The 16,963-nt window shown below is 39.0% G+C and overlaps 1 protein-coding gene across 1 annotated transcript; it reads right to left on the reverse strand.

The window, feature by feature from the left end:
* Nucleotides 1–1,808: 1,808 nt before the first annotated feature.
* On the reverse strand, nucleotides 1,809–16,121 carry LOC106024045 (NLR family CARD domain-containing protein 3-like). The gene is made up of 10 exons (XM_034294924.1): nucleotides 16,039–16,121; nucleotides 15,596–15,718; nucleotides 15,014–15,127; nucleotides 6,890–7,003; nucleotides 5,535–5,619; nucleotides 5,155–5,383; nucleotides 3,123–4,917; nucleotides 2,737–2,910; nucleotides 1,892–1,930; nucleotides 1,809–1,821 (listed from the first exon to the last, which is right to left on the reverse strand). The coding sequence occupies exons 2-10, from the start codon at nucleotides 15,676–15,678 to the stop codon at nucleotides 1,809–1,811; spliced, it is 2,646 nt and encodes an 881-aa protein (XP_034150815.1). The 5' UTR covers nucleotides 15,679–15,718; nucleotides 16,039–16,121.
* Between the last annotated feature and the right edge of the window lie 842 nt (nucleotides 16,122–16,963).

Genomic DNA, 16,963 nt, shown 5'->3' on the forward strand with positions numbered 1-16,963 from the left:
GAAATTGAACAGGTGTTCCTAATAATCCTTTAGGTGAGTGTATCTTATAAGCATGTTTTACCAAGCTGTTCCGATTCTAATGACACTGCTCAATCAGTTAGGAAGTGTTTATCTGATACATGTGTGCTTGAGGGTAACACATTCCGCAGCTTAACAACCATGACTGAGATTACAGTCAGCCACTCTACCACAAGGAGTCGCTAGAGTGCAACATGACAAGGCAGCCCTGTGTGACTTCCACCCATCCACCCTGGAAGAACTTAGACAAATTACTCTGCACAATGATGGATCCCTGGGCAGCATCAGTATGATGTAACCAGACAATTCCTGAAGAAATGTAACAGATGGGAAGTTCAAATCCCTATGAGACAACATGGTAGAATGAAGGGATGTCTTCAATAAGAAAGAGTGTAACAATAATACAGTGGGAATGAATGGTGGATCAGTGGACATCAGAGGGGTGGAATGAAGATTAGTTCAAATGTGAGATGGACTTGGACTAACAGAAATTAATATTTATTATGTAAGAATATGTTTATGTTTGTAATGGTGGTCCTGTTAGTTGTGTTGTGTTTTCCTCCAGGCCTGCTGGGATGTCTGACAGGGTTTGGTCTTTACCAGGGATGGAGGTTTGGACCTGCTGGCAGCTCAGAGCAGGTAGAGGTGGAAACACAGAATATTTTTGTATTCCCCTTTTGTTGTGTTGCCGCTCTGTTGTGTTGTTGTCATGTAAATTGTTCTGTTGTCAATTGTGTTACTCACCTCAGAGTCTCCAGTCTACATTGTGGATCCTTCAGCAGAGCAGAGAGCTTCTCCACTCCTGTATCCTTCAGGTCATTGTTACTCAGATCCAGTTCTTTCAGGTGTGAGGGGTTTGACTTCAGAGCTGAGACCAGAGAAGAACAGCCTTTCTTTGTGATTCCACAACCTGACAGTCTGGAGAGAGATGATCATGATGTTACAAACAGAACAATAGTTCAGAATAATATTAGAACATCCTCTATATATTACATCATGGTCATGGCAACTTTACTTAAGGACATACTTTTAATACTGACATTGTCAATACATGACACCAGAATGTATAGAAATCCTGTATAGAAAATCATCAATGTTCTCAGTCAATAAATATACAGTACTGTAGTTCAAGGAAGAGTAAGTGTGTGTGTGTGTGTGTGTGAATGTGTATGTGTGTGTGTGTGTGTGTGGGTGTGTGAGAGGAGGAGTAGCAAGAATGATATTAAACAGACAAAGAGGGGTGGATCTGTGGACATCAGAGGGTTGAAATGAAGAATAGTTTGAATGGTTGATAAACCTGGAAAATAGGACTGTAACGATAATTAGACTAAGTCAACTTACTTATATAGTAAAATCTGTTCTGTAATGGCCTTTGATTAGTCCATTTTATTTCCTTTTAGAATATATACAGTGTATTTGGAAACTCTGAACACAACAATCTCACACATTACCTGAAATATTTCTGATCAAACAGGCAGAAGTGAAATATACAGTGACTCAATACACAGGTGAAACTATCTAATATATATTCCTGCTGGTTTAATTATAGAAGAGCAGTGAACACTTATATTGTACCAGTGAACAGTGGACTTCACCAGGTGGTTGGGGACTTTGTCCTGCTGGGAGCTCAGGGCTGGTGGAGGTTCACCCATTGACAACAGCAGCTGTTTTTAATCCCTTGTTGTAGTCTAACACCTCTGTTGTAATATTATAACGTTAATTAACTATTATTACTCACCTCAGAGTCTCCAGTCTACATTGTGGATCCTCCATCAAAGCAGAGAGTTTCTTCACTCCCGTATCCTTCAGGTCATTATTACTCAGATCCAGTTCTTTCAGGTGTGAGGGGTTTGACTTCAGAGCTGAGACCAGAGAAGAACAGCCTTTCTTTGTGATTCCACAACCTGACAGTCTGGAGAGAGATGATCATGATGTTACAAACAGAACAATAGTTCAGAATAATATTAGAACATCCTCTATATATTACATCATGGTCATGGCAACTTTACTTAAGGACATACTTTTAATACTGACATTGTCAATACATGACACTAGAATGTATAGAAATCCTGTATAGAATATCATCAATGTTCTCAGTCAATAAATATACAGTACTGTAGTTCAAGGAAGAGAAAGTGTGTGTGTGTGTGAATGTGTATGTGTGTGTGTGGGTGTGTGAGAGGAGGAGTAGCAAGAATGATATTAAACAGACAAAGAGGGGTGGATCTGTGGACATCAGAGGGTTGAAATGAAGAATAGTTTGAATGGTTGATAAACCTGGAAAATAGGACTGTAACGATAATTAGACTAAGTCAACTTACTTATCTAGTAAAATCTGTTCTGTAATGGCCTTTGATTAGTCCATTTTATTTCCTTTTAGAATATATACAGTGTATTTGGAAACTCTGAACACAACAATCTCACACATTACCTGAAATATTTCTGATCAAACAGGCAGAAGTGAAATATACAGTGACTCAATACACAGGTGAAACTATCTAATATATATTCCTGCTGGTTTAATTATAGAAGAGCAGTGAACACTTATATTGTACCAGTGAACAGTGGACTTCACCAGGTGGTTGGGGACTTTGTCCTGCTGGGAGCTCAGGGCTGGTGGAGGTTCACCCATTGACAACAGCAGCTGTTTTTAATCCCTTGTTGTAGTCTAACACCTCTGTTGTAATATTATAACGTTAATTAACTATTATTACTCACCTCAGAGTCTCCAGTCTACATTGTGGATCCTCCATCAAAGCAGAGAGTTTCTTCACTCCCGTATCCTTCAGGTCATTATTACTCAGATCCAGTTCTTTCAGGTGTGAGGGGTTTGACTTCAGAGCTGAGACCAGAGAAGCACAGCCTTTCTTTGTGATTCCACAACCTGACAGTCTAGAGAGAGATAATTATGATGACACAAACAGAACAATAGTTCAGAATAATATTAGAATATCTTCTATAGATTGTCTGAGCCCAGAATGTATTGGGATCCCAGGGACGCCTCCTATTTAGAAAATCATCAGTGCTGTCATGTCAGTAAATATACTGTAGATGTAAAAAGAAGGTTTGTGTTGGGGGGGGGTAATTTGCATGACTGTACTTACAGAGCAGTTCTGCAGATTTTCACCACTGGCAACAACCCCAGAAGACCTTCCTCTGATGTGGAGTATTTCTTCAGGTCAAACATATCAATCTCCTCTTCTGAAGTCAGTAACACAAAGACCAGAGCTGACCACTGTGCAGGTGACAGTTCTTCTCTGGAGAGACGTCCTGAACTCAGGTATCTTTGGATCTCCTCCACTAGAGAACGGTCATTCAGTTCATTCAGACAATGGAACAGATTGATGCACCTCTCTGAAGAGGGATTCTCCCTGATCTTCTCCTTGATGTACTTGATGGTTTCTTCATAGCTCTGTGAGCTGCTTCTGGTCTTTGTCAGCAGACCTCGCAAATGCTTCTGATTTGACTCCAGTGAGAGACCCAGAAGGAAGCGAAGGAAAAGGTCCAGGTGTCCAGTCTTACTCTGGAAGGCTTCATCCACAGCAGTCTTGAAAAATGTGACTTCAGGCTCGTACTTCAACTGCACTGAAACGTTTCCATCAGTTGATTGTTGTTCATCCATTAGATTCTTATTTTTGTTTTTGAATGAGAGAAACACATAGACAGCTGCTAGAAACTCCTGAATACTCAGATGGACAAAGCAGAACACCTTGTCCTGGTTCAGCCCACATTCCTCTTTTAAGATCTGTGTACAGACTCCTGAGTACACTGATGCTTCATTGATATCAATGCCACAATCTTTCAGGTCTTCTTCATAGAAAATCAGATTGCCTTTCTGTAGCTGTTGAAAAGCCAGTTTTCCCAGTGTCAGAATGCTCTCTTTATTCCAGTGTGGATCTGTCTCTTTTTTCCCATCATACTTTACATTCCTGTGTGTGGACTGAAACACAAGGAAGTGTGAGTACATGTCTGTTAGGGTCTTGGGCAGCTCTCCTTTATCATCTGTAGTCAACATGTACTCAAGGATTGTAGCAACGATCCAACAGAAGACTGGTATGTGACACATGATGTGGAGGCTCCTTGATGTCTTTATGTGTGAGATGATTCTGCTGGCCAGGTCCTCATCACTGAATCTCTTCCTGAAGTACTCCTCTTTCTGTGGGTCATTGAACCCTCTCACCTCTGACACCAGGTCAACACACTCTGAAGGGATCTGATTGGCTGCTGCAGGTCTGGTAGTTATCCAGAGGAGAGCAGAGGGAAGCAGATTTCCCTTGATGAGGTTTGTCAGCAGCACATCCACTGAGGTTGACTCTGTCACATCACAACAGCTCTTGTTGTTCTGGAAGTCAAGGGGCAGTCGACACTCATCCAGACCATCAAAGATGAACACAACTTTGTATTTGTTGTAGTTAGAGATTCTTGCTTTATTGGTTTCAACTGAGAAATGATTGATGAGTTGAATCAAACTGAGTTCATCCCCTTTCATTAAATTCAACTCCCTAAAAGGGAGGGGAAATACAAATTGGACATCCTGATTGGCTTTTCCTTCAGCCCAGTCCAGAATGAACTTCTGCACAGAGACTGTTTTTCCAATTCCAGCGACTCCCTTTGTCAGCACAGTTCTGATAGGTTTGTCTTGTCCAGGTGTGGGTTTGAAGATGTCATTACATTTGATTGCTGTCTCCGGTCTTGTTTGTTTCCTGGTTGTTGTCTCAATCTGTTTCACCTCATGTTCATTATTGACTCCTCCACTTCCACCCTCTGTGATGTAGAGCTCTGTGTAGATCTTATTGAGAAGTGTTGGGTTCCCTTGTTTAGCGATACCCTCAAATAAGCACTGACACTTCTTCTTCAGGTTAGATTTGAGATCATGTTGGCAAATCACAGCAAGCTCATCTGAAATAAATAACGCAGATGATATCAATGACGTCTCTATAAATGCTTACAGTATTTTATCAAATAACATATAACAGAGAATGTGAACTTTCCTTTAAATGACAGTATTGTAATATATCTGTCTCTTCACTTTGTTCTATGTTAAGTTCTTCAACACAGAAGAGGTTGTTATACGTTGTCTCAAGGTCACTATAATATCATTTGGAACATTCAACAGTAAAGTCAGACAACTCTTACTTTTCTCCAGTGTGTCAGCAAGATCCTTCTGGTTCATGTTCCTCAGGACATGCAGTGTGATCTTCAGAGCCGCCTCTTTGGCACTGCTCTCCTGCTTCTCATCTTCAGGGTCCACACCTTCCTCATCCTCCCTCTGACTCTTAAATCCTTCTGGGAGATCTGAACTCAGCATTGTCTTAAACCTCTTTAACTCTTTCTTCACAAATATCATGATATTTTGTTCAAGTAACTGAAAGTGAAAAAGTGAAATTGAAAAGCTGAAATTAGACTGAATTAAAGTTAATTAAATATCAGAACAATATAAAAAAATGCATGAAAGATTGACAGGTTAACTTCACTTGAGGTATACAGAAACAAATGTACATAACAGGACCACATACACTGAATATAGAGGACAGGTCTGTTTGATGACTCTGGACAGATTGACCACTGAGAATCTCAGACTCTGATCTCTCCTGTTGGTCTCTGTGGACAAAACATGACATTACATCTACACTTCCAGAGTTTGTACAGACTCATACAGTTTTGTTTGTGACAATTTCAGGACTAACAACTTTTTTTCAAATACAAAATAAATAAATGCTACTATACATAATCCAACATTGACAATTGTATCTCAATAGATACATGTGGGCTCTTAAATCCATTTAACTCACAGATAAAAAGCACAACACACAAAGGTGAATATAAACCTCGACCTGGATATAGTGTGAGAAGATGAAGGGAGTCTGGGATGGAAGATTCTTTTTATGAAGAATTTAAATGGTTCATTTTTCAATATAATAAGTCTCATTCGTCAAGGCCATACTACAATTTTAAATCGCAAAGATACAATATAATTTTTTAAAATGTATTATATCTGACAAAGCAGATTACATATATTGTTGCCTCGCGTGTGTGATACCGATAGCCGACGTTAGCTTCAATGCTAACATCTATTTATAATTTAATGAAACTATAAAAGCGCAATTACAAAATAACAATTAGATCAGAAATATTGTCGGCTTAGCTTGGTGTTTCATATCGTATGTTTTGTGAATTCCTCACCTTCTATATAAAGTTTTAAATAATGTTTATCTGGTTCCTCAGTCTTTGTTTAGTTGTCTTGCTCTCTGTCAACTAATTGACTACTAGACAGGCTGGTGAGAACAACAGTAGAGCGAGAGCTGGTTAATCAACTACTAGAGTAAGTGTCTCCCTCTGCTGGCCAATACAAGTCCAAAAACCCCTGCAAATGACTAAGAATATAAAGTCATTATGGATAATAAAAACAACACATGAAAAGTGTAAGCTAACAATTTTAAGATTATACTGATGTGTAATACATAAGTTGAAAGTGTAGTTTAACAACTGAATTATTACACTAAAACACCCATAGCATAATTCAGACTCAACCATGTTATAAGTGGAAGTACCTTAGTAGGACCAAATGTTTTCCATATTTTTAAGGGTAGACTTTCATAGTAAAAGTTTAATAAAACAGGAAAAGTAATTATGGATCATAAAAACAACATGGTGAGATGTAAAAATGTAATGTTTATATTAGTCATCTTCTTACATGTTTTTGTTAAATGTATGTACATTGTAGAGTTTTGGTTTGCCTGTAATGTCTATTTCGTTAAATGTTGAACTCAGGAAGATTAGCTGTTGTAGTGGCGTCAGATAATGGAAACAAAATAAACAAATAAGAGACAATGTTGAAAATCACTGACCATGACCCATGAGTTTGTATTACCTTTGATCAGTAGAGAAGTCTCCCTCTCTGAATAGTATAGGATGATTCATAGACTGGTCACTCTTCATGGACACACAGCTGGGTACAGGAGATGCTGGTCCCTTTATATGGTCCCTGGAAATGATACTGTTAAATTCAATTCAAATTCAAAACAGCTGAGTGTTTTTGTTCATAGTGGACTTTCTTAGTAGTGACTGCTGTATTTGGACATATCGATGTGTGTCTCTTTCTGGACACTATAATAAATAATGAAGGAGGACCCAGAGTGTTTTGTATGTGGTGCAATTAGGAGTGATTGGTGTGTTCTGAACCAACTAAGAATCTTTGACTCTTAACTGTCTTGTTTAAATGTTAAAATAAGGTCATATTGATTTTGTAATTGAGGATGTAATTATTATTGAAAAACATGCACATCAATAATTATTACACACATGCAGGGGTGACTGGTCATTAGTGGCAGCCCCACCTGTTGTCAACAGAAAGAACTGCAACAAAATGATGTTATTTTTATTTCTCGAGGATTACTTACTTTAATTTATTATCTATGAATATAGCATCTTCCTAAATTGCATATCATTTTAGATATATACATTTCCCTTAAATCATATTTTTTGGCCTCTTTTGAACACTGTTAGCTGACCTCTGAACCTGCATTTGTAATTGTAATTTAGTTACGTAGCAACAGTCCTTTTCCATGTGGTGTTTTTGATATTTTGTCTATTCCCTTTATATATATATAGTGATATAACCCATTTAGAACTTCTCAAGTTAGAAACTTCCAATGACACCCATGTATGGACTGTTTGCACAATACACATGAAATATAATTGTTCATGTTTGGAGAACATCAGAGCACTAATGACCAGTCACTAATGACAACAGAAAGAACTGCAACAAAATTGTTATTTAGATTACTTCCTATAATTTATTATCTATGAATATAGCATCTTCATAAATTGCATATCATTTGTGTTAGGATTTTTCTTCATGTTCATTAGTCCCTGCCTTGCTGCTTCAGACTGCGTTCTGCTGAATTGAGTTTGCAGTAATAGGCCATAGGCTAAGCGTGAATGTGGGGCTAGCCCCTCTCTCACAATACAATGTACATTGAACGTGAGAAAATATTAATACCCATGCTTAAAATGTTAGTATGATCAATGTAGATCACAATAATTTGATGCCAAGTGGGGCTGACAGCCGGTAGCCCCACTACACCGTTATATCGTATTTAAGACCTGATTGGCTGTCTGTTTGGCGCCAACATTAATCGGCAAGAAGAGCGAGGAGGGTAGATTGTCTTAGCCAGCTTGTAAGCTTCACAAATGCCAGATAACTTGAGAAAATGAATATACTCGAGCACCGGCTTGAAACCCCTAATTTGGAGGAGAAACTTGAAGTAAAGCGACTTGGTGCCCATCAGCCACAGGATATTGTCATCACTCAAACTGCTGGTAAAATTACCCGCGGGTTTAACATGGAGTGGTTTTTGAAGAAAAAGTGGCTAACGGTTAGCATACAATCTTCTGTTTTCCTTGTCTGCTATTTGGTGGAGATGGTACTTGGTCGAGGACAGGTCACAATGATTTGAAACATCTTTCTGAGAGGATTGCAAAACATGAGAGCAGCAGGAGTCATCTGGACTGTGCTGTGAAATTGGTCTTATTTGGAAGGGTAAAGAGACTGTTATTTGTCGCAGCCCAAGTTGACAGTGCATACAGGCGCTCCATTGAGCAGCATAACAAACAGGTGGAGGAAAACAGGTACGTTCTCAGTCGGATCATAACATATTAAACTGTGTGGAAAATGTGAAACCACACTGCAGGGGCACGACGAGTCGGTGGACTCCCTGAATCCTGGAATATTCAGATGCATTTTCGAGACAATGTGTGAGGGAGATTCGAGACTTCAGAGGTACTATGATGCTCAGCCCATCTTCAAAGGGACATCCAGCACTGTACAAAACGAACTGTTAAACTGTATGTATGAAGTGTACAGTGAGGAGAGAGAGGCAACACAGAGACGCATTCCAAAGCCCCCGCTGTACGATGGAACTTTAAAAGTAGAAGTGTCAATGCAGTTTGGGAAAACCGCGCTGCGCTGCTCCTGTGTATGGAGGACATACGCACACAACCAGGATGGGATGAGGCCACTATAACTGAGGCATACGGCCAGTCAAAAAAACTCAGGGACTGAGCCTTTCTGCACCTGCTGGAAGGTTTTTTCTACCTTATGCCAGAAGTTAATGTTTTATACAACACTCTGCAAAAACAGAGCATCAATGCATCTGGGATTAGTAGGGCACTCACCCGTTTCAAGGAGAATGTCCAGAATATGCGGAAACAAACTGATGAATGGGCTGCCACCGTTCATGATGGAACAGACGAGCCAGGCCGATGAGTAACCAACACAGCGGCGGTGATGAAGGAGCCATGCGACACAGTCATCTCCCAGGTGGAGCAGAGGTTTTCACAAAGTGACCACCTGATCGCTGCCAAGCTGGTTGACAGCTCGCTCTTCCCACAATTTGTCCTGTCATTCCCTACATCTGAGATTGACTGTGCGGTGAAACTATGGCCTCTAGGAAACGAGGAAAAGTTTAAGTCTGAGCTGACCACTCTACCGCTACACTGAGCTTCACACTGGTAAGACGGCCCTGTCTCTGTTAAGATCCATCCATGACAACAACCTAGAGGAGGCTTTTGCTGAGACCGACACTGCTGAAAATGATCATAGATCAAGTTCAAAAATTGTATTTGTCATTTGCAATAACAAGTTATGGCAATGAAATGCTTGGTTTTCCTACTCCCGACAGTGCAGTTACACGTTTTAAAAAAGTAACAGTAATTATAATATATAAATAAGAAGATAACAAGATAACTCAAACTTTCAATAATAACACTATACAAAAAAACATGAATCAATAATAATAACTATACAACTGTACAACTGTAGTGCAATGTAAAAGTGACAGGTGTACATGATATGATTGGCAGATGAGCATGATATAAAGTGACAGGTGTGCATGATATAAAATGACAGGTGTACATGATATAAAGTGACAGGTGTGCATGATATAAAGTGACAGTTGTGCATGATATAAAGTGACAGGTGTGCATGATATAAAGTGACAGGTGTACATGATATAAAGTGACAGGTGTGCATGATATAAAGTGACAGGTGTGCATGATATGATTGGCAGATGAGCATGATATAAAGTGACAGGTGTACATGATATAAAGTAACAGGTGTACATGATATGAAGTGACAGGTGTGCATGATATAAAGTGACAGGTGTACATGATATAAAGTGACAGGTGTACATGATATAAAGCGACAGGTGTGCATGATATAAAGTGACAGGTGTACATGATATAAAGTGACAGGTGTACATGATATAAAGTGACAGGTGTACATGATATAAAGTGACAGGTGTACATGATATAAAGTGACAGGTGTGCATGATGTAAAGTGACAGGTGTACATTATATGATTGGCAGATGAGCATGATATAAAGTGAAAGGTGTGCATGACATAAAGTGACAGGTGTGCATGATATAAACCAGTCCGTGGCATGGGTGTCTGGGATCTATAATGATCCGTTTGCTCCTCCTCCTACACCTCTCTGTGTAGAGATCCTGCAGGGATGGCAGGTCAGACCTTGTGATGCTCTCTGCTGTTTTAATCACCCTCTGAAGTGCTTTACGGTCGAGGGCGGTGCAGCTGCCATACCAGGCCATGACACAGCCAGACTGGATACTCTCAATAGTTCATCTGAACAAGTTGGAGAGTATCCTGGAATCCATGCCAAATCTCCTTAATCGGGGTAGGAAGAAGAGCCGTTTCCTGGCCACCTTCACCAAGATGTTAGAGTGATGAGACCAGGTCAAGTCATCACTGATGTTGACACCAAGGAACCTGATGTTGTGAACTCTCTCTACTGCAGACCCATTGATCTGTATGGGGGCGTGGTCTCCCTACCGCTTCTTCCTGTAATCAACAATCAATTCCTTTCTTTTTGCTGATATTGAGCAGGAGGTTGTTTTCCTGACACCACGAAGTCAGTAACCTTACCTCGTCTCTATAGGCTGACTCATCGTTGTCAGAGATCAGGCCTATGATGGTGGTGTCGTCAGCAAACTTAACGATGGTGTTGGAGATGTAGGTTGCCAGGCAGTCATGGGTGAAGAGAGAGTACAGGAGCAGGCTCAACACACAGCCCTGGGGGGAACCAGTACTGAGAGTCAGTGAGGAGGATGTGGTGATGTCCATCCAAACCACCTGGGGTCTGCCTGTCAAGAAGTTCAGGATCCATCTGCACCCAGATCCCTGAGCTTCACCACCAGCTTGTGGGGAACAATGGTGTTGAAGGCTGAGCTGTAGTCAATGAACAGCATTCTCACATGTGTGTTCCTCTGGTCCAGATGAGAGAGTGCAGAGTGGAGGGTCAGAGCGATGGCATCCTCTGTATATGTGTTATGTCTATAGGCCAACTGCAGTGGATCAGTGATACAGGCATGTAGTCTGTGATGTGTGTTTTAACTAGCCCCTCAAAGCAATTCATAATGATTGGTGTTACAGGGCGGTACTCATTCATGCAGAGGACTTTTTGCTTTTTTGGCACAAGAACAATGATGGACTTTTTGAAGCAGGTTGGGACCACTGACTGACATGGCGATAGGTTGAAGATATCAGTAAAGACACCAGCCAGTTGGTCAGCACAGACCTTGAGAACACAGCCTTAGATGTCTGGTCCAGGAGCCTTGCAGGTGCTAATCCTTTTTAGGGCTTTACAGACGTCTGACCTGGTCATTTGGAAAGGGCAGCCATCCTGGTCCATATGAGTGTCCATGCCAGGGATGATGTTCTCAAAGTGAGTGTAGAAAGAGTTCAGTTCCTCTGGGAGAGAAGCCAACACTTCCCCCACACTGCCTGAATAGCCTTTATAGTCAGTGATGGTTCTCAGACCAGTCCACATGTTCCTGGTAATGGAGCCCTGGTAGAGAGATTCTAATTTGAGTCTGTATTGGCTTTTTGCTGTTTTATTGCCTTCCTGAGGTCATACTGGGATTTCTTATAATTGTCCAAGCTGCCGGAGTTGAATGCTGCAGTCTGTGCCTTAAGCATGGCATGAATACCACTGTTGACCCACGTTTTTGATTGGGAAATGATTTTGTGGTAAAACGTCTTCAATACATTTGCTAATAAAACCGGTCACGGACTCTGTGTATTCATTGATATTCCCTCCAGACGCCTCTCTGAACATTTCCCAATCAGTAGTGAGGAAACAGTCACGTAAGTCGGCGTCCGATTCGTCCGTCCATCATTGAATGGACCTCCTCACTGGCTTCTCTTGTTTTAGCCTCCGCCTGTAAGCAGGGAGCAACAGTATCGACGCGTGGTCTGATTTGCCGAAAGCAGGACGGGGGAGGGCCTTATATCCATGATAAAATGGAGAGTAGATATTGTCCAGAGTGTTTTTCCCACGTGTCGGTAAGTTGATGTGTTTTTTAAATCCTTGGCACCGTTAAAATCAACCGCAACAAAAAGGCAGCTTCTGGGTGTAAACATTCAAGCCTATCGATAACTTGAAAAAGTTTGTTGCGCGCAGCCCCAGCGTTGGCTTTGTGGGGGAATATACAGAGCTGTTAAAATGACTGATGTAAACTCCCAGGGTAGATAGTAAGGGCGACATTTAATCATAAGATGCTCCAGATCAGGAGAGCGTCCAGAAGAAATGCAGTCAAAGCCCTCAGCCTTGGGGAGTGAAAGCATATTTTGTCATCCTGCCTTTGTGGTGCTGGTCTGTGCATTGGTCATATTTTTTTACTGGATCGATTGATATAGATGGTGAGGAGTGTCAGTGTGTCCATGCTTATCTATTAAGGTTGCTGTCATAGAATGGATCTGTATCACTAAAAAGTCTATTCGCTTCGTTGTGGCCTTCAGTGGTGTTGAGCTCATTGCTGTTCGCGTATGGCCCTGTAGGCACATTGGTTCTGAGCTTGGTTGCATTCCTAAGTTAGGTAATTTTACATGTGTGTTAGAGAGAAGGAGAGCAATTACACAAGAAGGTCTCTCTCTTTCACTCCAGTATGTGTACTACAACACCTGGTAAAAGCAAGCCGCTCTGTCGTTAAGTGTTTTATGGAGCCACGCTGTTTGTTGATGTGTTAAATAAACACATGAGTAGCAATACAGAGTTTTGTAGCTTTACTGGTATGTGTCTTATATTTTGAAATGGTTTGTGCCCCACCAACTTTTTACATATAAAAATCAAGGTCAAGGTCAAGGTAAACTTTATTATCCCACAAGGGGAAATTCATGTGGTCATTCATTTTGCACTCTTGTCGCAACATATTCTCTAAACATATAAACACCACAGACAAACCAATAAACATGTATATAACAAAAAAGTAACAGTACAATGGGAATAACAATAACAAAAGTCAACAATCACAACACAAAAATAAACAATACTACAGAAATGACAAAGACAATCCGACATCTAACGTTTACGAAACATTAAGGTAGCTAAAAATAAAAATAAGTATATAAAAATAACTAGGAGTAGATGTCAAAAAAGGAAATTTGGGTCTACCATCCAGTTAAAATGCCAGTGCGGGATCAAAGTACGTGCGATGTGCTTGGTCATTATACAGTCTGATCGCTGTAGGCACAAATGATTTATTGTACCTTTCCGTTTTAATTCTCTGTTGTAATATTCTACCAGTTGACCTATTGCTTCTCATAAATTTATGATGAAGAGGGTGAGTGGGGTCATTAAGGATTAGGTCGGTCTTTTGTAAGATAAACTCATTGTACAGCTGAGTTGCTGACACCTGATCAAGTCCTATGACTTGATCAAGTCCTATGATCTAAAAATGCCACTGCACACATGAAAAGTGTAAGTGAACAATTGAAAGATTATACTGATATGTAATACATATTTTGTAAGTGTAGTTTAACAACTGAATTATTACACTAAAACACCCATAGCATCAATATTAAATACAAATCTGTATTTCAAACATTAATTAACTAACAGATACACCAGTACCCAGAACATAGCAAAGCATATTGTAAGTTTTATGAATTCCTCACCTTCTAGATAACATTTAAAATAATGTTTATCTGGTTCCTCAGTCTTTGTTTTGTTGACTTGCTCTCTGTCAACTAACTGACTACTAGATAGGCTGGTGAGAACAACAGTAGAATGAGAGCAGGTTAATCAACTAATAGAGCAAGTGGCTCCCTCTGCTGGCAGATACAAGACCAACACCTCTTGTAAATTACTAAGAATATACAGCACTTCTCCCACATTACTGGTTGACAACACAGGGACCCCAAAACGGGCTTGGGACCTATAAATGAAGATTACAAATGTCCATAAAGCTGAATACGTATCAATAACACAAAGCAACTATTTTGACTTTTGTGGGTTTATTACTATAATGCTTTATACTCCCATTGTACCAGCAATATGGTAACATACCACCAAATATGGTTTGTGGGTTTATTAATATAATGCATTGTACCAGCTTCATTTAATGCATCTTCATAAATATGTTAACATACTTTTTGTTATTTATCTTAATTATTTATTACCATGGTACAATGTATAATGCAGGTTAAACATTTCCATGATCCAAATCTATACAATGGTATAAATGATGTAATAGCATGGTGTTATTAATGGTAGGACCATCATATTTTAAATCCATCTGCATGATACATTTACATAATTCAGACTCACCCATATTATTAGTGGAAGTACCTTAGTAGGACCAAATGTTTTCCATATTTATAAGGGTAGACTTTCATAGTAAACGTTTAATAAAACAGGAAAAGTCATTATGGATAATAAAAACAACACTGAGAGATGTAAAAACGTAAAAAGGTTATCCTTCCAGTGTTTATATTATGATCTGTTTAATGTCATCTTCATACATGTTTTTGTTAAATGTATTTACATTATAAAGATTTGGTTTGCCTATAATGTTTTTTTCATTAAATTTTGAACCCAGGAAGATTAGCTGTTGTTTTGGCGTCAGATAATGGAAACAAAATAAACAAATAAGAGACAATGTTGAAAATCACTGACATAGACCCATGAGTTTGTATTACCTTTGAGCAGTAGAGAAGTCTCCCTCACTGAACCCTATAGGTTGACCCATAGACCGGTCACTCTTCATGGACACACAGCTGGGTACAATAGATGCTGGTCCCTTAATATGGTCCCTGAAAATTATACAGTTAAATACAAAACAGCAGAGTGTTTTTGTTCATAGTGGACTTTCTTAGTAGTGATTGTTGTATTTGGACACAGTGAGTGTGTCTCTTTCTGGACCCTATAATTAATAATGAAGGACCCAGAGTGTTTTGTATATGGTGGATTTAGGAATGATTGGTGAGTTTGAACTAACTAAGAATATTTGACTCTTAACTGTCTTGTGTAATTGTTAAAATAAGGTCATATTGAATTTGTAATTGAGAATGCAATTATTATTGAAAGACATGGACATCAATAATTATTACACACATGAAAATTGCAAGTTAACAATTTAAATATTATTCTGATATGTAATACACATTTTGAAAGTGTAGTTTAACATTAAATAGCATCAATATTAAATACAAACCTGTATTTCAAATATTAATAAACAGATATATCAGTACCTAGAACATAACAAATGAATATAATTTTACCTCTTAGCTGTGGTGTCATGTTCCCCAAAAATACTTGTTTTAGAGGCAGAGGCCCCCTCCTCCCTCTCCCCAGAGAGACTCATTTTAGAGGCAGTCCCCTCTTCTCTCTCTATCTGATTAGACCTGTAAGCACATAATGGAGAGAAACACACTTCCTGGATCAAGACTCAAAGACTAGAAGACTCAATGCCTGGATCAGATACAAACTGAAGAATAACAAGCATTACTATAATCAAAGAAATACCACTAAATAACAAACACAGAACTAAACTATGCTTTAACATTTACTTAGATTTTACTGAAAACAAATCAACACCTTCAAGAACGTGGACTGACTAACTACATTTATGTTAAAACACTTTAACACTGATAATGACTTACTCCAAATGATCACTCTCTCTGATTTGTTCTTTGATGAATCCTTATGAAATAATTTGTCTTACCTTTTTCAGTTCAAATATTGAAAAATATATATTATACTTCTACGTCAAATCAAAATGGATCCTGTGCAGGAACTTTACTTTCAGTTTCAGCTGTGCTAACTGTCCTTCCTCCAAACATGTATTACATACGCCAACAGTAGGAGGAGCTAACAGACATTTGAAGTCAATACGGTATCTGTTTTAGTAACCTTGGTTTGGTCATGTTTGTGACATGTAAATTACATTCAGTTTAATGGAGATACAACAGAACCAGTATTGTTGGTGCTGTCCATTATTTCTTATTGCCCACATCATGTACATAAAAATGTATAGTGAATATAAATGTAGGCTGACTTGCTAAGCTGATGCAGCAGGATTTAAACATTGAAAATGACTTAATTCAAGTAGACACTCTCGCTGTCAACTATTTCATTATGAACTACTTCTTTCACTTCTTTGTAGATAAAAATAGCAGACGTTAGCTTATAAAATAAACTATAAAAATGCAATCACAAAATAGCAATTATATCATACATATGGTCTGCCTGGCTTGGTGTTTCATATTGTATGTTTTATGATTTCCTCACCTTCTATATAGGTGTTTTAAATAATGTTTATCTGGTATCAGCGTCTTGTATCTGCGTCTTGTGAGCAACATTAAAGAAACACTTCCGGGTCACGAAAATCTGGAATTTTTCAAAATAAAAGAGAGCAACGAATTACTTAAAAACTGAGATAAATTGAGTTTATTAATTGTTTGAGAACATGTACCTCTCAAAACATTGACAACAATTCAAATACGATCGTATTTAGTAGTAATTTCAATAAAAAGTGTGTATTAAAACACGTGTAGAGTAAGACAAACCTGTCTAATAATGGGGAATGGTGTGCTACATCTAGCAACACAATATTTCCACATGTTGTTTTTCCACAAAGTAACTCAATG

Source organism: Esox lucius, chromosome 11 (assembly GCF_011004845.1).
Source record: "Esox lucius isolate fEsoLuc1 chromosome 11, fEsoLuc1.pri, whole genome shotgun sequence".
Lineage (NCBI taxonomy): Eukaryota > Metazoa > Chordata > Actinopteri > Esociformes > Esocidae > Esox > Esox lucius.

What these genes read in the sequence shown, in the direction of transcription:
- LOC106024045 (XM_034294924.1), bottom strand. Translation starts at nt 15,678, where the DNA reads ATGAGTCTCTCTGGGGAGAGGGAGGAGGGGGCCTCTGCCTCTAAAACA. An exon ending in GACTTCTCTACTGCTCAAAG is followed by an intron (nt 7,004 to 15,013) that starts GTAATACAAACT and finishes TATCATTTCCAG; the next exon opens with GGACCATATAAAGGGACCAG. An exon ending in TGTAGACTGGAGACTCTGAG is followed by an intron (nt 1,931 to 2,736) that starts GTGAGTAATAAT and finishes ATCTCTCTCCAG; the next exon opens with ACTGTCAGGTTGTGGAATCA.